This window comes from Canis lupus, chromosome 17, assembly GCF_011100685.1.
Source record: "Canis lupus familiaris isolate Mischka breed German Shepherd chromosome 17, alternate assembly UU_Cfam_GSD_1.0, whole genome shotgun sequence".
NCBI classification, from domain to species: domain Eukaryota; kingdom Metazoa; phylum Chordata; class Mammalia; order Carnivora; family Canidae; genus Canis; species Canis lupus.
The window spans coordinates 21,856,611-21,879,699 of NC_049238.1; the positions used below are offsets into that span (position 1 = coordinate 21,856,611).

Genomic DNA, 23,089 nt, shown 5'->3' on the forward strand with positions numbered 1-23,089 from the left:
AACCCGGCCCTTTGAATCTGGGTTTCCAAAGGCTGACCTGTCATTCTGAATGGTGCCTCAGAGGTAGATCAATGGGAGCCAGTACTCAAGAACAGCCTGGATGGCTGAAGGCCAGATCCAAGGATATGGGGAATATGCTAAGGAGAAGTTACCTTGGAAAACTGGAGGTAACTCATCAGTCATAGCAATCATTGTACTTTCATGAGTGCTTCCATGCCAACTTTAAGAGAAACTATCCCCACATCCTATTGGGGCAATTTCTAGTTCAGGGCTGACTCTCCAAGCCCTGAGTTATCTGTTGGGGGCATCCATGCAGCTGGCTGACATTGCCTAGTGCCTCAACCAGCAGCTGCAAATACTACAGGACTCAAATATAATGGATAGAAAAAAAGAGGAATCAAAAGGAGGTAAGAGAATCCCTATGCCTCTGGCTTTTGATCACTGTCAGCTTGTGTGTATACCCCGAATTATGATGATTTATTATAAGGTGAGTGATTCTAGGGAAGATGGCTTTAGTCTATGGGTTGAGTTCTTAAAATCAGAGGAAGAATGCAGATTCTAGGACTTCACCATTTACATGTAGAAAAGCGATTTCTATGTCAAGAGTTTTATGTAGCTTGTAGGCCATGGATAACCAACATTATATCACACTAGAATGATAACCCAAAATATTACCATGTTTAAATGTGTGTGACTCTTGACTACTGAGTGATTATTTAGTGCAATGAACACAAGAAGGCAAAGCTCCCCTAACCTTCAGCGTGGAGGACAGCACTGAGAACACGAGGGCCGTGGCATTTTGAGGCTGAGATACCCTCTAACATAGAGAGGTCAGAGAAGAAACACATCTGTCATGTCTCCTAATCTCAGCTGAGGACATCTGTACTACCGGCACCATCTCACTGTCATACAATGGGAAAAATGGATATAAAAATAGAAGTGATACAGCCAACTATTAACACGGAGGTAGGGTGAATAGAGCACTGCACTAAGTGGGAAACGACTCCTTGTAGGGCAGGCTGCCTGACTCAAGGGGACAATGTGAACCAACTAAAGGTGTTTCCACCATCCATGCCATTCCCGACTGATTGATTGATTGGATTTTGGCCAGCTCGGTCGAAGTGTGATTGACAAAAATTGTATACGTTTGGGTTGTACAACATGATTTTTTTTTTTTTTTTAAGGTGTGCATCGTTGAGGGATTAGTAGGAGGAGAAAAGTGAAGTAATAAATCTCTGGAGAGCAAGTAATGCCCTCCTGACAGAAAAGTGAAGGAGCCCATTTGTTCGGGAGAAAATGGCTCCCTGGGAGCTCTTCACCTCACCCTGTGAATTATCAGCTCTTTATTAAGACTTATGAAGAGGCTGAACAGTTGTGTGCAGAACAGGCAAGGATTTTCATAATGACAGTGCAGGATGAGAGGACAAAGATAGCATAAAGAGGCTGAGGGAGATTCTACACCCAGAAAATAACTACTCTTGTTTCCTGTGTCACCTCCGCTCCACTGGGGGGACGCTGAGAGCCCATTGAGTAGATTCAGTGGAGCAATGAAGTGGAAAATTCTTTATCACAAGAGTATCTGCTCATTGGTGAAGTGCCTACATGGATCTTTGTATTACTGTTGTCTGACCTTTGTTTTCTAAATTGATATAATTCACATATCATAAAACTCAGCCTTTAGAAGTGTACAATTCAGTGGTTTTCAGTATATCCACAAGGTTGTGCACCTATCACCAGCATCTAACTCTAGAACACTCTCCCTACCCCAGAAGGGAATCCTGTACCCATCAGCAGTCACTCTCTCTTCCCCCTCTTCCCAGCTGCTGGCAGCTATCAATAGACTTTCTGCTCCTATAGATTTACCTTCTCTGGACATATCCTCTACATGGAAGCATATAATATGTGGCCTTTTATGTTTGTCTTCTTTTTAAAAAGATTTTATTTATTTATTTGAGAGAGAGAGAGAGAGCAGGAGTGGAGGGGCAGAGGGAGAAGGAGAGAGGATTTCAAGCAAATTCCATGCTGGGCTTGGAGCGTGACACGGGGCTCAATCCCAGGACCCTGACATCATGACCTGAGCTAAAACAAAGTGTCGGATGGTTAACCGACTGCACCACCCAGGCACCCCTATGTTTGTCTTCTTTCCCTTAGTATAATACTGTCTTAGATGTTCATCTATGCTGTAGCCTGTATCAGTATTCCATTTAATGGCTGAATAATATTCTTTTATATGTATGTGCCATAATTTGTTTATCCAATCATCTGTTGTTGAAAGTCAGGTTGTTTCCAATTTGGGGCTGTGAGGACTAACGCTGCTATAAACCTTTGTGTATAAATTTTTGTGTGTTTCTATTTCTCCTGGGTGTATACTTAGAAGTAGAATTGCTGGGTCCTATTGTTAACTCTAAATTTAACTTTTTGAAGCACTTCCAGACTGTTTTCAAAGCATTTCTGTTTTCCCTTTCTACCAGCATTAAGGCTTCTGATTTCTTCATGTCCTAGTTACACCTTGTTATCATCTGTTTTTTTATTCCAGCCAGGTATCAAGTGATATCCCACAATGTTGCGTCATTTCAGAAAAAAAATCAAATCCATCCATATATATAGAGTAAAAATACAAGGCTTAAAGAGTAAATGTCCCATCTCTCTCCAGAACCATTTCCATGAGGCAAATACTTTAAATTCCTTTAGCGATTTCTTCTGGTATTTATCTTCTCTTCCTGATAATATACTTCTACTGCTGTTTCTTAAGATCAGTTTCTGACACTGGGACACCTGCACCCCGATGTTTCTAGCAGCAATGTCCACAATAGCCAAACTGTGGAAGGAGCCTTGGTGTCCATCGAAAGATGAATGGATAAAGAAGATGTGGTTTATGTATACAGTGGAATATTCCTCAGCCATTAGAAATGACAAATACCCACCATTTGCTTCAACGTGGATGGAACTGGAGGGTATTATGCTGAGTGAAATAAGTCAATCGGAGAAGGACAAACATTATATGGTCTCATTCATTTGGGGAATATGAATAATAGTGAAAGGGAATAGAAGGGAAGGGAGAAGAAATGGGTAGGAAATATCAGAAAGGGAGACAGAACATGAAGACTCCTAACTCTGGGAAATGAACTAGGGGTGGTGGAAGGGGAGGAGGGCAGGGGGTGGGGGTGAATGGGTGACGGGCACTGAGGCGGGCACTTGACGGGATGAGCACTAGGTGTTATTCTGTATGTTGGCAAATTGAACACCAATAAAAAATAAATTTATTATTAAAAAAAAAAGATCAGTTTCTGATACTCTCTCTTGACTTCCAACCCTGGAGGATAGGCATTCAGCTCTCTTCTCTTCTTCCAGGTGCACAGAGACACACACTCACTTTATCTTCCATCTTCAAAACAGGATTACAATCTCCATTTTTGGTTAAATCAATAATTGGCACTTGCACTGTTATGACTGCATATTCATAGCCGTGTGAAAGGCAATTATATTTACTTAATCATACTTTAACCCTCGGACTGCAGATGACATAGAACAAAAAAATTTGCCTGTTTTTCATTGCCACAGTTTTCTGCATCTTAATTACTACTTTATCTTCAAACTTTGCAAGAAAACTAAGAATCTCTGGGCATACTCAAACACATGGATATTCCACTGTTTCTTTCTTTGTCCTTTCCTGTATTTGTTTTTGACTCTGGGAGACATTCCTCCAGGGCTCTCCACTCCTGCTCTCACCAGGATGGCCCGGTTAGGGGCTTGCTGCATTGCTGGGGCCCTGGGACTCCCCTTCATTGTCCTCGACTTCTCTCCTTGGTAGCCTTGCCTGATTCCTAAATCCCGTGTTTCCCGCTGTCTTGTTTTTATCCCTCAGTTTACAACAGTGTATCTCCAGTAGCTTCTTTAGTCCTCCATTCCTGCCTTCGTTTGTGTTAAACAGATATTTTTAAGTGTACCACTATAATTCCTTTGTTTCTTTCAGGGTTTTTTTGTTTTGTTTTGTTTTGGTTTTTTTTTAGTGATCACACTGGTGATTCCAGTGAACACCTACCTTAAAACAATGTAGTTTAGATGAATACCAACTTCGTTTTGATAGCATACCAGGTTGTTTATGGCTACTTTCATGCTACCAGGGTGGAAGTGAGTAGTTGTGACAGAGCGTGTATATATATAAGGCCTGTAAAGCCTAAAACTTGACTGGCCCTTGATGGCGAACACTCGTTGATCCCAATCCGGTGCCCTCATCTTTGTGATCCCATTCTCTGCTTCCCGCCTCCTAGCATTAGTAATCATTTCTTCTCTGAGCTCTCACTGTGTTTCCCCTTTCCTGAAACCCAAACATTAACTGCACATGCTAAGAAGGCAAATAAAAGGGCATAACAATGTGTGAGAACCTCCCTGTACACATCGCTGTGTTTAAGATAGATGCTCAAGGCACAGTCCATCATGATCTATGAAATCCAGTTCTTCAACATGAAACGGCTCTGAGGATAATGACTACTGAGTCAAATCTGAGGATTTCCAAGGCTGGTTTCCTCATCACTTGGTCCCATGCCCTGGCGGTGCATTTTCACACACTTGTTCTGCGGTGAGCAGGGCTTGTTTTTGTCTGACCAGCATCTACTTCCCATCCTCTGAGAAGAGTTCTTTGGTTTTTATGTGATATCCAGGGATGGGGACATGACATGAGGCACCATGTAGGCAGGTAGCTGCCAGAACCACTCCTTGGAGGGAATCTGCTTGAGCTCAAAGCCCAGCACAAGGCAGACAGAGAACAAGGAGAGAGTGAGCAAGCCCCTGGGACGTGGCTTCGCCTCTGTGCTCGGCCCTGCCTTTGGACCTTCCACGTAGGTGCACCAAATCAATCCCTGTTTCTGTGGAGGCCCCTCTGATTTGTGCTTTGGTGCTTATGTACCACAGACACAGACATTGGAAGCAGAGGCTGAGTCTTTCTTGGGGAGATATGTAGGCCCGACATCTTCACGAAGACCCTTCATTTTTTAAGTGTATTTTTTGCTCATCATATGCATTTTATTTTAAGTAAGTTTTATGCCCAATGTGGGCCTTGAACTCATGAGCCTGAAATCGAGTCACATGCTCTACTGACTGAGCTGGCCAGGCAACCCCCCTAGGACTCTTCATTTTTAGCAAAGGAGAGTAAACTCTTCTGCTCTTGTTCAGGACCTGGACTAGTTTTACTCTAATGCAGGGTCGATTTGAGAACTATGAAGGAACCTCTCAAATTCAGGTGACTGCTTGACAGAACAGAAAAACACTAATGGTTTCTAAAATGACTCAGTATGAAGAAGATGACAACATCAAGTACAGTTTATCAAATACCCGATCACGCACACTGTGAAAGGCAATCAGGGTGTAATTTCAGGTTATAAAAGCATTCCTTGTACTAATCTGTTTTTCAAAGCATATTCGCACCCATGACTTCATCAGATTCTCTTTGGTTCCTTTCTGATACGTGACCCACATTTTCAAGTATTTTCTAAGCATAAAACCAAAGTATATTTTATAAATAATTACATACTAACTTCTTATAAATAAGAACCTTAAAATGTTTATTCTTCTTCAGCTCTAGTTTTGCATCTCTGACACTTATTTACTTTGCTAGTCAGCTCTTCTCTTTTTTTAAGTTAAAAAAAAAAACTTTTAAAGTAGGCTCCACACCCAATGAGGAGCCCAATGTGGGGCTTGAACTCATGATCCTGAGCTGAGATCAAGGTCAGCCACTTTAGCTGCTGAGCCACCCAGGCATGTCCCCATCTCTTCTCCATTGTAGGCCACAAGCAATTTTTATTTTCCCGGTTTTAGAGGGACCCTGAGCTTCTTTTTTTAACCTGTTTCCTTTCTACTCCATTCTGGGCTGTGACTTATCTACTTAACCTGCTTATCCTTAATGCAGCACCTTACACAAGAAATGTCTGGAGTCCACAGGCCGAGTTTTGAACCCCTATCTCTGTTACAACCTAGCATTACGGTCCTCAGCAAGTTTCTAAATCTGTAAAACGAGGACAGTAACTTGCATCTCATAATTGTAAAGATTATATGAGACGTATGCAAAAGAGACACAGCAAGCATGCAGTAAATGTTAGCTGTTATTGTCTGTTGACTAAAATAATGATTTCTGCCAACCCGTGCACTTGTTCTCTCCACACGAGAGGCTTGTAAGAACCAGCGATTGCTATATCATCTAAAATCTAAGCCCCATGAGACAGAAGTTTTGTCTTGTTCATCACTAAAGCCCCAGCACCTAACAGATGACTGGCACATAACAGGTAGTCAGTACATATTTATTGAATGAATCAGTGACTGAGTATAGGTAATACAGGTATTCTGCTATTGCTACTCCAATTTTATGGATGAAGAAACTGAGGCTCAGAGAGGTTAACTGACTTGTATAAATTCCCCCCGCTGGTTAAGGAATGATCAAGAGCTAGTCCTCCTGCCCGGTTTTTCTTCTCTTCTATTGTATCACTTCCTCAGGCCCTTATCTTATGATCCAAAAATTCAGGTGCAGAATCTTTGTTACCAAATTATGATTTTCAAGGAGGCAGAGGTAATTTTGAAATTTTAAAACCTACCGTGGTATCCACAGGCTTGACTTTCTCAGTGGGAATGTGCTTTGGGACAGGTTCTGTCTGTGACAGCATCACGCATCCTTCAGCACCTAAGGTGACGATGACCACATGGCAGCCCCTCTCCATGAGCACCAGCGCAGCCTTCCCAGCGTCTGCAGGGCTGCCGACTGCCAGGCCAGTTAGGATCTCAGCCTGGAATACATAAAAGTGAAAGGAAAAAGCAGTGAGAAAAGTGACCTGGGTCCACTTCCAGATTAGATTTGCTCTTCTAGAAAACGTCTCCCTTCTTTTGCATAACAACCAATGCCATCGGGAGCTTTGATGCACACTGGCTCAAGAAAAGAAATAACCCAACAACAATGACAACAAAAATTAGCTTTCAAGGACACTCTTGGGACAACTGAGGAAATTTGAACGTGGCCCTGGATGTTAGATGACAGTATATTATTATTGATAATTTTCTTAAGTGTGAGAATGGTATTGTGGCTCCTCTCAGGAGACACACACTGAAATATTTAGGGGTCAGGTATCATGTTATTTGCAACTTACTCTGAAACGATTCGAGAAAAACAAAAGGAAATACACACGAGAGAGAAAGCAAAACAGCAAATGTTAACAACCATTTGGGCGGACAGTCTATGGCTATCTGTTGTATTGCTCTTTCAGCTTTTCTGTGTGTATGTGTGATGATTTTCATCAAGAATTCTGGGTGGCTCAGCGGTTTAGCACCTGCCTTCAGCCGGGGACGTGATCCTGGAGACCCAGGATCGAGTCCCATGTCAGGCTCCCTGCATGGAGCCTGCCTGTCTGTCTGTCTCTCTCTCTCTCTGTGTCTCTCATGAATAAATAAATTAAAAATCTTAAAAAAAAAAAAGAATCAGGGAGAACAAAGAATTCTACAAAAGAAAGGCAGAGGGGAGGGGAGGCAGGAGAAAGGGAGGGACTGCTGCCAATGATTTTGATATAAATCATGTCTGTAAATTTCACACCTAAGGCCGTAATTCTTCTAGGCCCCTCTTGGGCCATAATGCCTTTCTCTTATTACTAGTCACAGCTTCCCACGTTTGCACAACACCCATTTCTTTTGTTTGTTTTTGTTCAAGAAGATGGAAGCAGAGCAGGAAGGGCACTCCTGTGTAGCAGAGAGAGCACTGTGCTGACATCCAGATGCCCACTACTTACTGACTCTGGGACTTTCCCCAAGTCATATACAATCTGTAAAGTTAGGGGCTGGCACAGGACCACAGTTCACTCCCAGAAGGTAACAAAGGCTCTGCCTGTAGTAGGGGCCCTGCTTCCTCATCCCCTAGGCACCCCTCTAGCATCTCTGGGGACCCTCTATGGTTCTGAAATTAGTGGCTGTAAAATTACTGGACTAGATGAATTATAGGATATTTTTTGACTCAAAAAGTTTATAGCCAAATTGTCTTTTCTGTATCCTATTTCTTCCTAAGAAAGAGTCTGTTTCTTCCTGTGCCTACTCTGAACATGCCCAGATTAACCTTTCCTATGGCCTGTAAGTCACCCCCACTGTCTGTTCCTTTGGTCTTCCCCACAGCAAAGGTTTCATTAACTTGACCATGTGTCCTTCCTGAACCATCTTTTCCACAGACCTTTTCTGTCTGCGTTGGCTATGCCTTGAGGCCACCTTCTATTTTCTTTTCATAAGTTTTTCACTGATCTTCATTACTGAGATCACTTACATCTGTTGAGTTAGATGGTATATTTGCAGAAACATGGAATTCTTGTGGTTTCTAAAAACCTGTTAAAAACTATTCTTTTATGAAAAGTTCCTAAATGTAAAAAAGTAATACAAACACCCATGTACCTACCACCTGCTTTTAATAAATCTTAATGTGTTATTTTATTTGCTTCAGATGTTTCTCTTTAAAGAAGGTGAATCATGCCTTCCATAGATACTATTTAGCAATGTGCCTCTTCCCTTAACGTAATTTCATTTGTGTTGATATGTGTAGCTCTACTTCTGTTTAACTGCACAGTTCCATACAGTACAGATATATTACAAATATACTACAGTTTAAAAAGATCTATTCTCCTTTTCATGGACACCAATTTTTCCATTTTCCCCTTTTACAATCAGTGAAGTATTGGATATTCTTTTTTTTTTTTTTTCTAATTTTTATTTATTTATGATAGTCACAGAGAGAGAGAGAGAGGCAGAGACACAGGCAGAGGGAGAAGCAGGCTCCATGCACCGGGAGCCTCATGTGGGATTCGATCCCGGGTCTCCAGGATCGCGCCCTGGGCCAAAGGCAGGCGCCAAACAGCTGCACCACCCAGGGATCCCATCCACATTTTTTTTTTTAATTTTTATTTATTTATGATAGTCACAGAGAGAGAGAGAGAGGCAGAGACACAGGCAGAGGGAGTATTGGATATTCTTATCATGTATATGTTATCTGTCTTTTTTCCCCTCTGGCTGTTTAAGAATATTTTTGTCTCTACTTTTCACTTTATGCAGTTCCATTAAAATGCATGTTAGGAGGGAGTTATATCTATTTATCTCAGGTGATACTTTTTTAAAAAAGATTTTATTTATTTATTTGAGAGAGCATGACAGGGAGCAAGAGAGAGCATGAGTGGGAGTTGGGGGGGAGGATCAGAGGGAGGAGAAGCAGACTCCACATTGAGTGGGGAGCCTGATGTGGGACTCGATCCCAGGACCCTGATATCATGACCTGAGCCAAAAAGAGTCGGACACCCAATGGATTGAGTCTACCATGAAACCACTGCAGAGGCAGGATCAGCCTAGTGGGAACCAAAGCGTGGGATTCCCCAACTCAGAGAGAGCAACATGAGCCTGCAAATGAGGAAGCATAATGCTCAAAAGTTATCCAACAACATCAATAGTCTTGGATGAATTTTCCCAAGACAAAATTCAAATAATGAAACAATGCCAAGAAAGACTTTAAAATAAGTATGATTGAGATTCTCATTCATTAAAAAAGGAGATGAAGACTCCTAACTCTGGGAAGCGAACTGGGGGTGGTGGAAGGGGAGGAGGGCAGGGGGTGGGGGTGAATGGGTGACGGGCACTGAGGGGGGCACTTGACAGGATGAGCACTGGGTGTTATTCTGTATGTTGGCAAATTGAACACCAATAAAAAAATAAATTTATTATTAAAAAAAAGGAGAAAGTAAGTGTGAAAGAGAAACAATTGAAGCAATGATATGTGAATATAAAAACCAATCAATTAGAAATCTTGAAAATGAAAAAACACCTTTGAAATGTTTCTATTATTACACTCATTAGGAAAAAAAAAACCACTAGAGGATAAACATTAGAATAGAATGAAGAATTAGTGAATTGAAAGAGAATCTTGATCAATTCACCTACAAGTGAAAAACTCAATTCACCTAGAATGTATCACAGAAAGAATTTTTTTAATATTAAAAAGAAATTTAGAGAAATGAAATATAGCTCAAGCAATTCTAACATACATCTAGTTGGAGTGAAAGAAGAGAAAGGAGGGAACTAGAGAGAAACAATATTAGAAGAACTGTAAGGTGTTATCAAGAACTGAAGAAAGGCATGGGTCCTCAGATCAAAAGTAGATTAAAAGTACTACCCCTGCCTTTTCAGTGGTTTCATAGTAGCATCTATTAGGCCCCTGAGGGTCTCTAAACCAGAGCCAAGTTTTATATCAGCAATATGGAGTTCCTGATCTGCTGTTATTGGAGATATTGCCAATCTAGTCACATTCCTGGTCACCAGGTTAGCAGTTGGCCTGATTCCTTCTTGATCACAGGCAGTACCTCTGTCCTGTCTCCACAGCTTGGTAGCTTTACATAATGCTGTAGTCCGGGTAGCAGGCTTAGCAACTTCCTCTACTTTTTTTGGTTAGCAGGGGAGTCTCAGCCTAGCATATCTGGGTTCCAGCAGTGGGCACTGCTCCAGGCTCCCATGAGGGGCACATTTTTAGTGCCTATTACCCATTGGAGGTCCCTACCACCTATACCTGCTTCTAGCACACTCAGGGCTGAATGCTCTAGGATTCTGTTCCCTTTCTGATCTGTGGAGTTATCTTGTTTCTGAGCTTGTATCTTTTCATTGTCTCTTTGTGTATTTATTTATCAATGGTTTGTCTGTTAGCAGAGAGAGGGGTTTTTTTTCCTTAAAGAGAAAGAGAGAACAGGGAGGGGGGAGGGGAGAGGGAGTGAGAGAATCTTACGAAGCCTCTACACCCAGCACGGAGCCCGATGTGCGGCTTGATCTCATGATCCTGAGATCATGATCTGTTCCAAAATCAAGAGTTGGATGCCTAACCAACTAAGCTCCCCAGGTGCCCCCAGAGAGAGTATCTTAAAGCATGAATTTACATTATTATCCTTTTTAGAAGTCATCCATAAGAATCTTAATTAAGCTTTTAAAGTTTTTCTTTTTTCCACTGAGTGTCTGAGATCAACTTTCCTAAAGACCAAAGTTTGTTCATTTGTTCATTCAAAAAGCATTTACTAGGTGCCAACTATGTGCCAGGTACAATATAACAGAGTTACATAATTTCCAAAAATAATTCTATCAATTTATATCACACTATATATGCTCTTTTCACACTGTGACAAGGACAATCTTATATTGAAACGAGGGGTGCAAGGGTAGACTTTCCTGCCTCAGTCAATAGAATGGGCCAGAAGAGATACTGTGTAACTTCAAAAGTGATGTCATAAAAGGCAACATGTCTTCTGCCTGATTCCCTCTCTCTCATCCTCTGGATACTGTATCTTGGAACCCAGCTTCCATTGTGAGGAAGCCCAGGTCCCAAGGAGAGGTCCTGTGTAAGTGTTAAGTGTTCTGGCCAAAGGCCAGCATCAACTAGCAAGCATGGGAGTGAAGCATGATTCCTGCTCTCCACCCTTGAGTCTTCTAGGCCCCAGACATCATGGAGACAGACAAGCCATGCTGTGCCCTGTCTCAATTCCTGATGGACAGAAACTGTACAGGACACGAAATAATTACAGTAGTCCCCTCTTATCCACCGTTTCACTCTCCTTGGTGTCACTTATTCGTGGTCAACTGCTGTCAGGAAAGTAGGTAATCCTCCTCCTGTCATATCATCAGAAGGTTAATAGTAGCCTACCTGCTGTGTCTCAAGCCTGTGTCACTCACCTCACTTCATCTCATCATATAGGCATTTATCACCTCACATCATCACAAGAGGAAGACAGGTGAGTACAGGATAGTGAGATATTTTGAGAGAGAGAGAGAGAGAGACCACATTCATAAAACTTTCATGACAATATATTGTTAAAATTGCTTTATTATTAGTTATTATTGTTAACCTCTTCTGTGCCTTCTTCATTACTTAAACTTTGTCAAAGGTATGTATGCATAGGAAAAAAACATAATATTTATCGGGTTCAGTACTATCTGTGGTTTCTGGCATCCTCTGGGGGTCTTGGAACTATTCCCAGTGATAAAGGGGGATTACTATATTGTAAGCCCTGAAATCTGGGGGTAATTTATTATGCAACAGTAGATAACTATACAATTAGGATTACCCATTAGGAATACAACAGTGAATAAGACAGATGTCCCTAGCCTCACAGGACTAGTAATTCAGTGGAGAAGATAGAAGTATTGAATAAGTAATTTGAGCTGTGATGAGTGTTTGAAGAATAAATATAGTGCTCTCCAAGTATGCAGCAGGGAAATTTAAGCCAGTTGGCAGTGGAGAGTAATCAAACTTCTTATTGTGCAATAGCTACTATTTCCCACAATCCCTTTCTCCTAGCACAAGGCCTGGCTATGGTGGTTGCTCAAAAATATTGCATAACCTGTTGTGATTTGTTAAAATTAGTTTCCTTGTGGCAGTCTTCTTTTTTGTTTACTTCATGTTCTGAGAGATAAAATTAACAAAAAGGCAGGTCGGGAAATCCTGGAAACATTCATGCAGCCTTCTAGAACCACATGGACAATTACTATTATAATTCTTTAATTACTAACTTTCTCTCTCTTCATGTTGCATTGTATAATAATATGTCCTTCTTCCCAATGTGGAGAGCAAGCTCTGGCCTAAAATGGTTTGGCCTATAAAAAGGAGGAATACTGAAATTTTCTTCCTAAAATGCTTCAGAATGGATGGCACCATCTGAACATATTGATCAGTATTTTATGCAAATCTATACATTATGATCCTCAGGTGGTCTGAGAGGGCCCTCTCCTAACAGAGTGGCCCCCGAGGTCCTTCCTGTGGTATCAACAGGGAGCCTACATCTGTACACCCATGCAGTCCCAGGGTCTTCACAAGAAAATGTAGCAAATGCTCCAGGGGTCGTATCTTAATTAGGGTTGTTAGGCCAGCTGAATTTGAATTTCAGATAAATAACAAATAATTCTATAGCACAAGTACATTTAATATACCACTTGTTGTTTATACGAAATTCAAATTTAACAGGGCTTTCTGGATTTTTTTTTTTGCTAAATCTAGCAACTCTAGTACTAATTAGTCCACAGAATGTAGAACAATTTAAAAAGAAAACAAACCACCAATAGCTTGAAGGCAGGGAGGGAACTAAAAATAGCTGAGGTTTGATAAATGCCAGATTATGGAGATGACTCAGGAAATCGCCCCCCCCCCCCAACTCACTAATTTCCTTTTCTCTACACCCTAGTTGTCTGACAATTGTTTTCAATGGGCCCAAGAATTTACATGCAATCAAACTGAAGTGGTTAGTTCTGCCTCTGCTTCATCCACTTGCATGAAAGTCTTTGGCTTCTTCTGGAGGGAGCAAAACCTTCCATCCTTACCTCAGTTTCATTGCAGCAGAACACATCTGAAAGTGTGTAGAAGCGAGGGTCCAGGTCAGCAATAGCAGGAGCTGGATTGAACAATGTTTTCACTGTAAAGAATGGAAAAGGGGGTTCAGTGATCATTTTTTAACATGGTGCACTTATAGACAGTAAGGGAAATCCCATGTGCAGCATTTTCCCCATTAGATGACAAATTGACTTAGAAAAGTCTGAAATCTCAATCTCTGTGGTGACCTAGTCCCAGCCCCTTTTTATTTCCATTTGCTCCCCTTTTTTTTTTTCTCCCTTTTTCACTTTACAACATTTCAACTTCAAGGGCAAGCAACAGTATCACAACCAAGGTGATTACAAAGTTATGTCAAAGGGCAACATAAAATTTTAAATGCTGTGACATGAAAGGACATGTATGGATGCGAACATTCAGGCTGGTGAACATTTTTGCTCATAAATCCATTTTCCAGGAAAAAAAAAGAGATGTTTGGAAAGAAGTAATGAAGAGATAAAAGAAATTTCCTGGTAAGAACAGGAAGTAGGAAGTTCATTTACATATGTAGGTTTTGTACACCTATGCATGTCTTCCAAATATATCACAATTACTCATGCAAACATGTACTTTTTTTTTTAAGATTTCAAGTAATCTCTACACCCAAGGTGGGGCCCAAACCCACAATCCCTAGACAAAGAGTCCCATGCTCCACCAACTGAACCAGTCAGGCTCCCCAAATATACACTTTTCACAGAAGCTTACGTTCTTGGCTTCTATGAGCAACCTGGAAACATAAAGAAAGCTTGAGAATGGAGGATAAATTCGATCTGAGGCTGAAAGCTAGCTCAGACTACGAGCCTATAAGAGAAGGATGGATGGGGATAGCAGACAGGGAAAATGAGAATGTCATAGCATTACAGTGTTAGAAGAATATTTACATTTTTCAGAGGAGGAAAGTGAGCTTCAGTGAGGTCTAAGGTCATACACTGGGACACAGTTAAGCTGGGTCCCTACCTGGGGTCCTCCAGCTTAAAGTCCAGTATTTGGGGGATCCCTGGGTGGCTCAGCGGTTTATCGCCTGCCTTCAGCCTTCCAGGGTGTGATCCTGGAGTCACGGGATCAAGTCCCATGTCTGGCTCCCTGCATGGAGCCTGTTTCTCCCTCTGCCTGTGTCTCTGCCTCTCTCTCTCTCTCTCTCTCTCTCTCTCTCTCTTTCTCTCTCCCTGTGTTTCTCATGAATACATAAATTAAAAATCTTAAAAAAAAAAAAAAGTCCAGTATTGGTTATCTCTAGGCCAGGACTCTGTTTATAGCAGTGCAAACCTTCATCCCCATTTATAGTATTTTAAAACAATGTTTGATGTGGAATTTTGAAAATATATATATATATACATTTTAAAGTCTTTAGAGATTACATTCACAGGAAGCTCCCTCTTTGTCAAAACACTTACTTATCCACCAGAGGATCCAACTAAATTGGTTGGTCTTCTTTTCCTCTACCCAGGTCCACTTATGTGTTTAGCGACTCCAATCTACTATGGACTCACAGAGTAAAATCTTCTACCTGCAATTCTCAGAGACCCTTCCAGAACAGCGGCTCACAAACTTAGCTGCACATCAGCATCACTAGGAGACCTCATAATGTTGTGCCCGAGATTGCAAATCCAAGAAACCACCGAGGAGCCAACACAGATGCAAACGCATGAGGGTTTATTTACAAGCTTGGGTCCAAGTGTACCTGACACAGCGGAGCAGGGACTTGGACCCCGAGATTAAGAGGGGTAGCAGCTTTATAGGGGCCAGTGGCCCATGGGATATGCAGAAAGTTGCGCAGTCATGTCAGTCCACATGCAGGTGGCCAATGGAATTACATCTTACCCTATAGTATCCATTTGAGCTGGCCTATTACTTTGGTCAGAATTGGCGCGCAGTTTTGGCTGGCACAAGGCAGGGTTACATTGTTATGAGCCGATTTCCGATTAGGGTGTGCCCAGCGGCTTGACTAGGGTGGGGCAGTGCCTTAAGCAATAAGCAGGTCATGTGGGGGTGATACAGGAGGTGGCAGGTGCAGCACAAAATGGAGTTAATCCTGCTCTGCTTGTCCAGGAGTAGGGGATTTTTGTTAAATTTCCTGGGTCCCACAATTAAAGTGCATGACTTTTAGGCTCCACCTCAAATCTGATTAGAATCTCTTGGGAAAATTCGCACATTGATGAGTTGTCCAAGTGGCTTTTCCACAGCTGTCACAGCACTGATCCATTCCACGTTCTTGGGTAGATGCTTATCAGCACATGGCTAATGGAAACTGTCCACTACTGCCTGGTGAGGCTAGCGAGTTTGCTTCTACACCTTCCTTGGTCTTAACATTTTGGTTTGGTTAGTGGATCTTGTCCAGTGGTTTACAGGCTAATGCTATTCTCACATTTTCATTATTTTAGAATCTAGAATGTCCATCCACAAAAATTCTATGGTATATTTTTGGCTGCTCATATTTTTGTACAGGTCATTGTGCAGCTTAAATTAGAAACTGGGTGTAAAAGCCCTCTGTAAACTGTAGAGTGTTGTACAAGTGTAAGGGATTATTACTGTTATTATATTGTCCTTCACACACAGCCTAACACCCCCGCCTGTCCACCCATCTCTTTTGCCTTCTGTTGGAATTCATAGCCTGGCAACAGTCTCTCATTGGTCTTCCCGTTTCTGCAAGGTCTTAGAGATGTCAATTATGCGTAAAGGCCCTCCATGCCCAGCATTCCAACACACCCATTTACTTTTTACAGTTCCAGAACAAATATATTGCTCCCTATTTTCCTCAAACGGTGAAATGAAAAAGCATTGCTCATGTATTGTGATCTCCAATCTGCACGCAAAGGCATTTGAGCACAGGGTAGAGCAAGCTACCCGTATGGAAAAATAGCATTGAGCTACTCTTATTAAAGTTCCATTTTATCTCAAAAGAGCCCTGATCTGGCAATTCCTTTTCCAAATCTCTCCCACAGAAACACATAGGCATGCAAAGTGATGCTCAGCTAGTTTTTAACAGAAAAAAATAAAAAGAAACCTAAGCTTCTATCAGACAGGATTGGTTAGGAAAAAAATAGCTCTAAAAGAATACTCTGCTGCTGTTAAAAAGAATGAAGGAGATCTCTGTTTTGTCACAGAAAATTTTCTATAATTTATATGTGAAAAAAAGGAAGTTTTTCTTTTTTTAAGATTATATGTATTTATTCATGAGAGACACAAAAAAAGAGAAAGAGAGAGATTGAGAGAGAGAGGCAGAGACACAGGCAGAGGGAGAAGCAGGTCCCATGCAGGGAGCCCAACGCGGGACCGGATCCCAGGACCCCAGGATCAAGCACTGGGCCGAAGGCAGGAGCTAAACCAGAGCCACCCAGGGATCCAAAAAGAAAGTTTTGTAATAAAATCTTTAGTATGACTCCTCCTTTTTTAATAAAGCAAAGCATAATTGTATGTGTATTTACATTTATACACTTGGACAGAAGAGAAAAAAAAAAGTCTGAGAGGTTACTCACTAAACTAATAAGGATTAATTCCAAAGGGTGATGGGAATAAATCTGACCAGAGATTACCTGGTGTACACCAGGCAAAGACATCATTCTTAAAAGATGTGTAATATCTTACAGCAAAAATCAAGTCCATTGTGAATGAAATGATATAATGTTTGGCTGGTGCTTCAGAATATAACCCAAGGTTGCAGTGGGAGGGTGTGGAGAGTAGTCAGTTAGGGTATAAATGCAACAGGATTGGCCATGTGTTGAGAATTATTGAAGCTAAGTGATAGTATATATGGGTTTACCCCATATAGTCTCTGTATGTCCACATATATTTGAGATTTTCCACAATAAAAATAAATTTTATTTTTATTTTTTAAAAGATGTATCTATTTGACAGAGAGAGAGCAAGCTAGCACAAACAGGGGGAGAAGCAGAGGGAGAGGGAGAAGCAGACTCCTCAGTGAGCAGGGATCCAACACAGGGCTTGATCCCATGACCCTGGGATCATGACCTGAGCCAAAGACAGATGTTTAACCAACTGAGCCACGCAGGCGCCCCTAAATACAAATTTAAAAAAAATAATTACACTGAATTTTAAGCAATAGAATTGCTGGAACGAGAAATCCTACAATTTAATTTGACCATAAATATTGTATAAAAGTCAATCAAATCAAGACACCTGGGTGGCTCAGCAGTTGAGCATCTGCCTTCAGTTCAGCATGATCTAAGAATCAAGTCCAGCATCAGGCTCTCTGCAGGGAATCTCCTTCTCCCTCTGCCTATGTCTCTGTCTCTCTCTGTGTGTTTCTCATGAATAAATAAATCAATCTAAAAAAAATGAATCAAATCTTATCTGCTTATTTCCCTATTGAAGGAAAGCATTTTGACCAATGCTGGATGGTAATAGGCTGGATACCTAGGCTTAGAGTCTGACTAGTAAAAAAAGTTAGGGGAAAAATGAAAATGCCATAAAGCAAGGACTCTTCTTTGGCTCATGCTACCAAAAATAAACATAAACACTTTACCATGGTGAAAAAAATGTGAAGAATGAGTAGATGTGGTTAATCAAAGAAGAATGCACATTTGCAATAGATAAGTTGGGGAAAATGATGCCATCCTGGAACCACGTAAAACTAGAGACACAAGATGTACCATGGAGTAGTGTGGAGCTGCAGAGGGCACTGACCACACCCAACGTAATCATTATTCATTACAACATAAGGTGGGCTAAACTCCTGGTTGTCTTAACAGCATGCCAAAGGCTGGCACAAGAATGTCAGTGAGGAGCTGCATAGGTACAGAGCCAGGAGAATGAGGTGGAAGCTCTTTTTTTTTTAAAGGTTTTATTTACTTATGAGAGATGCAGAGAGATGCAGAGAGAGGCAGAGACATGAGCAGAGGAAGAGGCCGGCTCCCTTCGGGGAGAGAAGCCTGATGTGGGACTTGATCCCAGGGGTCCTGGGATCACCACCTGAGCTAAAGGCAGATGTTCAACTGCTGAGTCACCCAGGCATCCTGAGGTGGAAGCTCTTACCAGTCTCACCATGGAGGGCATGAACTGGACAGTTGAGAAGGCCATAATAACTTAGCTCAGAGAAATAGGAAGAAAGTCACCCTAAGTAAAGAAACTGTGGAAAGATTGGGGTAACCAAAACGCTGGCTTGGCAGTCTCCCTCTGGGGGTTGTTTCCTGTGAGTTGAGCAGCGGAAACACTCAACACTTGGGCTATGTGCTGGACAACGTCACTGTGAAAGTCAAGGTGGCCAGCCAAGAAGTTTGGTTTGCCAAATAGAAAAGGACTCAAGTGTCATTAAAAGATATTTTGTGTCCTACCTAGAATTTGATCTTGGCGATCTTACAATCTCAATTATTTATAATTGTTCCAGTAATGTTCCATTTGCTTTGAAATGGATATAAAGACCAGACCCGACATGCATAATTTCATCACGAGCAGCTGCAGCACCAGCTCTGCTGTGGGCCTGCCTCACAGCATCATGACCTAGAGAGGAGGGGGCCACTGAGGGCCACTGGTGCTGTCCATTTAAAACCAATGCTTTCCTTTAGGTGAAGACAAAACAGAGTTCTGACACCATATATTCAGAGATGGGGGGGAGGTGTCGGTTTCCTCTGTATTTTTAACAACTATATATAATCCAGTCATACTATGTATGTGCTTAATTCAGATAAAGGAGCTGTGATAATAAACCCAGAAAGGAGGAGGAGGAGGAAGAGGAGGATTATTTTACCTCCTTTCTTGTAGGTGGAATATTGCTGATTAGCACATAGGTAGTCTCACGGGGCAATGGACAGGACACGAAGTGCTCAACGTATCTCTAAGCTTTGCCTGCTCTGCTCTCCATTCATATATCCTGACAGTAAACAGCTGCAAGAGCTCTTGGACCAGTACTGTTTCACAGAGGCCTAGAACCAAGAACTGACTGACTTGCATGCGGTCCCCTATTTACTAAGGGATGGATTCTGTATTCAAACCCAAACTTCATGACTCTCAAACCAGTGCTTCCTTCATTGTATCACTCTTCTCTGACGTGAGAATGAAAACACATTAAATTCACACACACACACACACACACACACACACACACACACACACTCATGGTTATAGAGAGTCTAAGTGGTTCTGGCTGCTTCACCAAGTGAAGACCAGCTGAATTCTGGTCAGAGGAGTCCATGTGCATGTATTTTATGGGAGCAGGTAAGAGATGCATCACAGAAAGTAGTCTAGTGTCTCTGAGATGTGAGCTTCAAAAACACTCAAAGCTTAGGCTACGTGTTGAACAATATTACAGTTTATGGGTTTTACTTTTCTCCATAAAGGCTCAGTTCCTTGGAATCAATGCGGTGTGGTAATATTTAAGGCGTGCTCTAGGACACAGAACTTGGGTCTTGGCATCTGAAATCTGGGTTTCTACACTGACCTTGGGTAATTACTTACATTTTCCTAGTGTATCTTCTCGCCTTCATTTTGGGAGAATGATGCCTGCCATATCTTTGTCATGAGGTTTTTCAAAGGTCAATATATATGAAAGTACGTGGAATTAATACTTAGACATGCTGACTCTTAGTAAAAATGTGGAATCGGCTAGTGCTAGTTTACCATCACTACGCCTGCCCATTCCCTTCCCCCTCTTTTTTTTTTTTTTTTTGGTAGGCTTGAACTCATGACCCTGAGATCATGACCTGAGCTGAGCTCAAGAATCAGACCCTTAACTGACTGGGCCACCCTGGCACCCCATACCACTGCCCATTCCTGATGCCCTAGGTCATCTAGCTCAATTGATAGAGCTGGCTAGCAGGTGATGGAGGAAGCATTTTTGGACTCCACCCAAATGACAGCCCCAAGGTCAGGCTGTCTGCCCATTGGGATAATTCTAGCCTTACCTGTGAAACATATTCAACTCTGGTGGCTTTACCTTTCTCTCCTCTACAAGCTGGTTAGTTAACCTGAAACTAGACTAAGACAAAGGGAAGAGTGATCTCTGAGAAGCAAGGGAGTGTAGGAAAAGCAGTTACAAGAGACTATGCCCCAACCTGTAAAAGGAAAGACAGGAGCATGAATGAAGTGTCATGTTGTATTCACATTGCTCAATTCAGATGAACACGGTGTAGGCAATGCTCACCATAAGCATTAGACTCTATCTGTGACACCCTGAGAAAATGTAACCAAATGGGTTTTTGGCTTGCTTAGAATTCTTTCTGACAGCTTTGAGTCCATTAAAAATACATTAAATGTCAATGAGAATTTACCACAGCACGTTGTTTTGCCAAGAGGAAAATTTGTTAAATCTGGACATACATTTAAAAATTCTCTACAAAATCATTTCAAGTAACTTACTTTCCATTTATTGCTTTGTAGAACGCTGGAGATTTTGGGAGAAACCACTTATACAAACACACACACACATACATTTACTGTTCTTTTTCTTCTCTTTTTTAGTTTTGTATCTTGATGAGAAAGTTTTATGTGGAAAATTCAAAGTGGTTCTCTCTCTTAAGTCACAGAATTACGGCTGCAGTATCAAGAGGAAGCCATTGTTTTAGAATGGCTATGATCTATTTTGATTTTTTTTTGATGCTGAGATCAGGATATTATCCTAATTTAAATTTCAAGAGAGAAGTGAAAAGGAGAAGAAATTTGGGATTCGTTTAGATATATTACATCATGCTCAGCATCATATTTTATTTTGTTTCATTCTTAGAACAATTCTGTAGGGGAGTATTTCTATATGCTCTTAACAAACAAGGCTTAGAAAAACTGGATCATTCTAGAAACACCTCAAAGCTAAAAAGGAATGGAAACGGGATTCTAACTCAGAAGATGCTTTGCCCACCAGTCAATGGTGAACAAGAAGTAAACACAAAGAAACTCTTTGGATTTTTAAAGAGTTTGTGATTTGCTGGGGGTGGAAGCAGGGAGTGAGCAGGAGGGCAGACGAGTCAACATTAGCCACACGTTGATAATTGTTGACACTGGGTGAAAGATTTTGTTAGGCAATTCTACCTGCCTTTGTGTGTTTGAAAATTTTCAAAATTGAAGGTCAAAAACCAACTAACTGCTCAAAGGACATTGACAACATAGAAAATATTACACGTAAATAATTTTTTCTGGTTTATTGAACAGAGATGGAGTTTTACAAAAAAGAGAAAGAGGTAATCTTTAATTCCTAGAGACATTTATCAAAATAGACCTACCAGGGCAGTCATTGTACATGACATGTAACTTGACCTCTGCTTCTACTTTTGGGCTATGGGCTGTTTCTGAGGTTCTAGTCACTACTTGTTATCATCTCCACTAACTAGATAGAAGATTTATATTGTAGGGTATCAGTAGTGCTACTCAGGTTATTTTTTACCCTGTTTGTAAACTTTCCTAGCTACAAGAAGATCGTGAATCTCACAGGTGGAAGAAAGGATATTTTACTACAGGGAAAGTATTGCTTTGCTTAACTTAAAAGGCTACCTTTTATTAAATTAACAGTGATAAAAGCTTTTCTAGGGGGGCACCTGGGTGACTGTCGGTTAGGTGTCTGCCTTTGGCTCAGGTCATGATCCCAGGTCCTGGGATCAAGTCCTACACTGGGCTCTCTGCTCAGTGGGGAGTCTGCTTCTCCCTCTCCCTCTCCCTCCTGCTCGTGCTCTTTCTCTGTCAAATAAATAAAATCTTTAGGAAAAAAAAAAAAAAGCTTTTCTAGGAAGAATAACAAATAGGTAAAATCACCTCCATTGCTGTGGGCCATCGTCAGGGCTTCCAAAGATATTTCTGGAATTATTTCTAACTGGCAGATCATGACTTTGGCTTTGTTAATGGTCGTAGCTGCTTTCTTCAGGTCTTCAGTATTCAAAAGTAAATTTGCTCCAGCCACTATAATGATGATATTCTGGCCTATAAAGATTTTCCACATATTTATATTAAAAAACAAACAAGGCTAAGTAATGATATTCTGCAATGTTACAATCACCCTTCCAAAGTCATCATGCTAAATGTATTATAAGTATTAATTTTGACATTTTTAGGTGATTCAGGTGAAATTCTACATTCCTACTGTATCTTCTTTTATGATACCCCTGCTCTGTAAAACTGATATTATTCTGACAATTTTGAGTAAAATCTAAAAAATAATTCCCCTATCAGTATTCTTATATACAAAGAATACTAGCTGGGAAGAGATATATAATATACTTTAAAATGGTTGGTACAAGGCATCTGGTAAACATTCCGAATCCTAAATGACAGATGTCATAAGGATACATATGGACAGGAGTGTACTTTCCCAACACTAAAAACTAAGGCTCTGTGGTATGCAGTCAGTTCATGTGTGTACCCTAGGGTATTCTGAAAATCAAAACATATTTTATAATATCTAACAGATGGGAAATTGTGTTAGATAACCTAAGGTCGAGAGAGAGAGATCTGACCTATGCTGTACCAGATCAAACAGAAGCAGGAGTAAAGAATCTTACATACTTATCACTTGGACCTACTCTCTACAATACCACCTAAATGGGGAAGGATTAGGGTGCATTTTATCTGTTAGGTGAACTCTTAAGAGCTGTGCTGTCCAATATGAGAGTCATGAGTTCAGGCCACACGTGGTTGTTAGCACTTGAGATGTGTCTGGTGTCTCACATCTTAAGTGAGATGTGCTTCAATTGTACAACACACAGCAGATTTTAAAGACTGAGTACAAAAAAAAAGAAGGTAAAATATCTCATTAGT

At 41.1% G+C, this 23,089-nt stretch overlaps 1 protein-coding gene across 7 annotated transcripts in view; it reads right to left on the reverse strand.

The window, feature by feature from the left end:
• Positions 1 to 23,089, reverse strand: part of RBKS (ribokinase) — a 92,851-nt gene that overhangs the window by 34,386 nt on the left and 35,376 nt on the right. For all 7 annotated transcript variants that reach the window (XM_038561139.1, XM_038561141.1, XM_038561143.1 and 4 more), the window contains 3 exons: positions 22,091 to 22,255; positions 13,351 to 13,442; positions 6,585 to 6,773 (listed from right to left, as the gene is read on the reverse strand). In XM_038561139.1, coding sequence (XP_038417067.1) covers positions 6,585 to 6,773; positions 13,351 to 13,442; positions 22,091 to 22,255 — 446 coding nt within the window. The remainder of the gene's footprint in view (positions 1 to 6,584; positions 6,774 to 13,350; positions 13,443 to 22,090; positions 22,256 to 23,089) is intronic.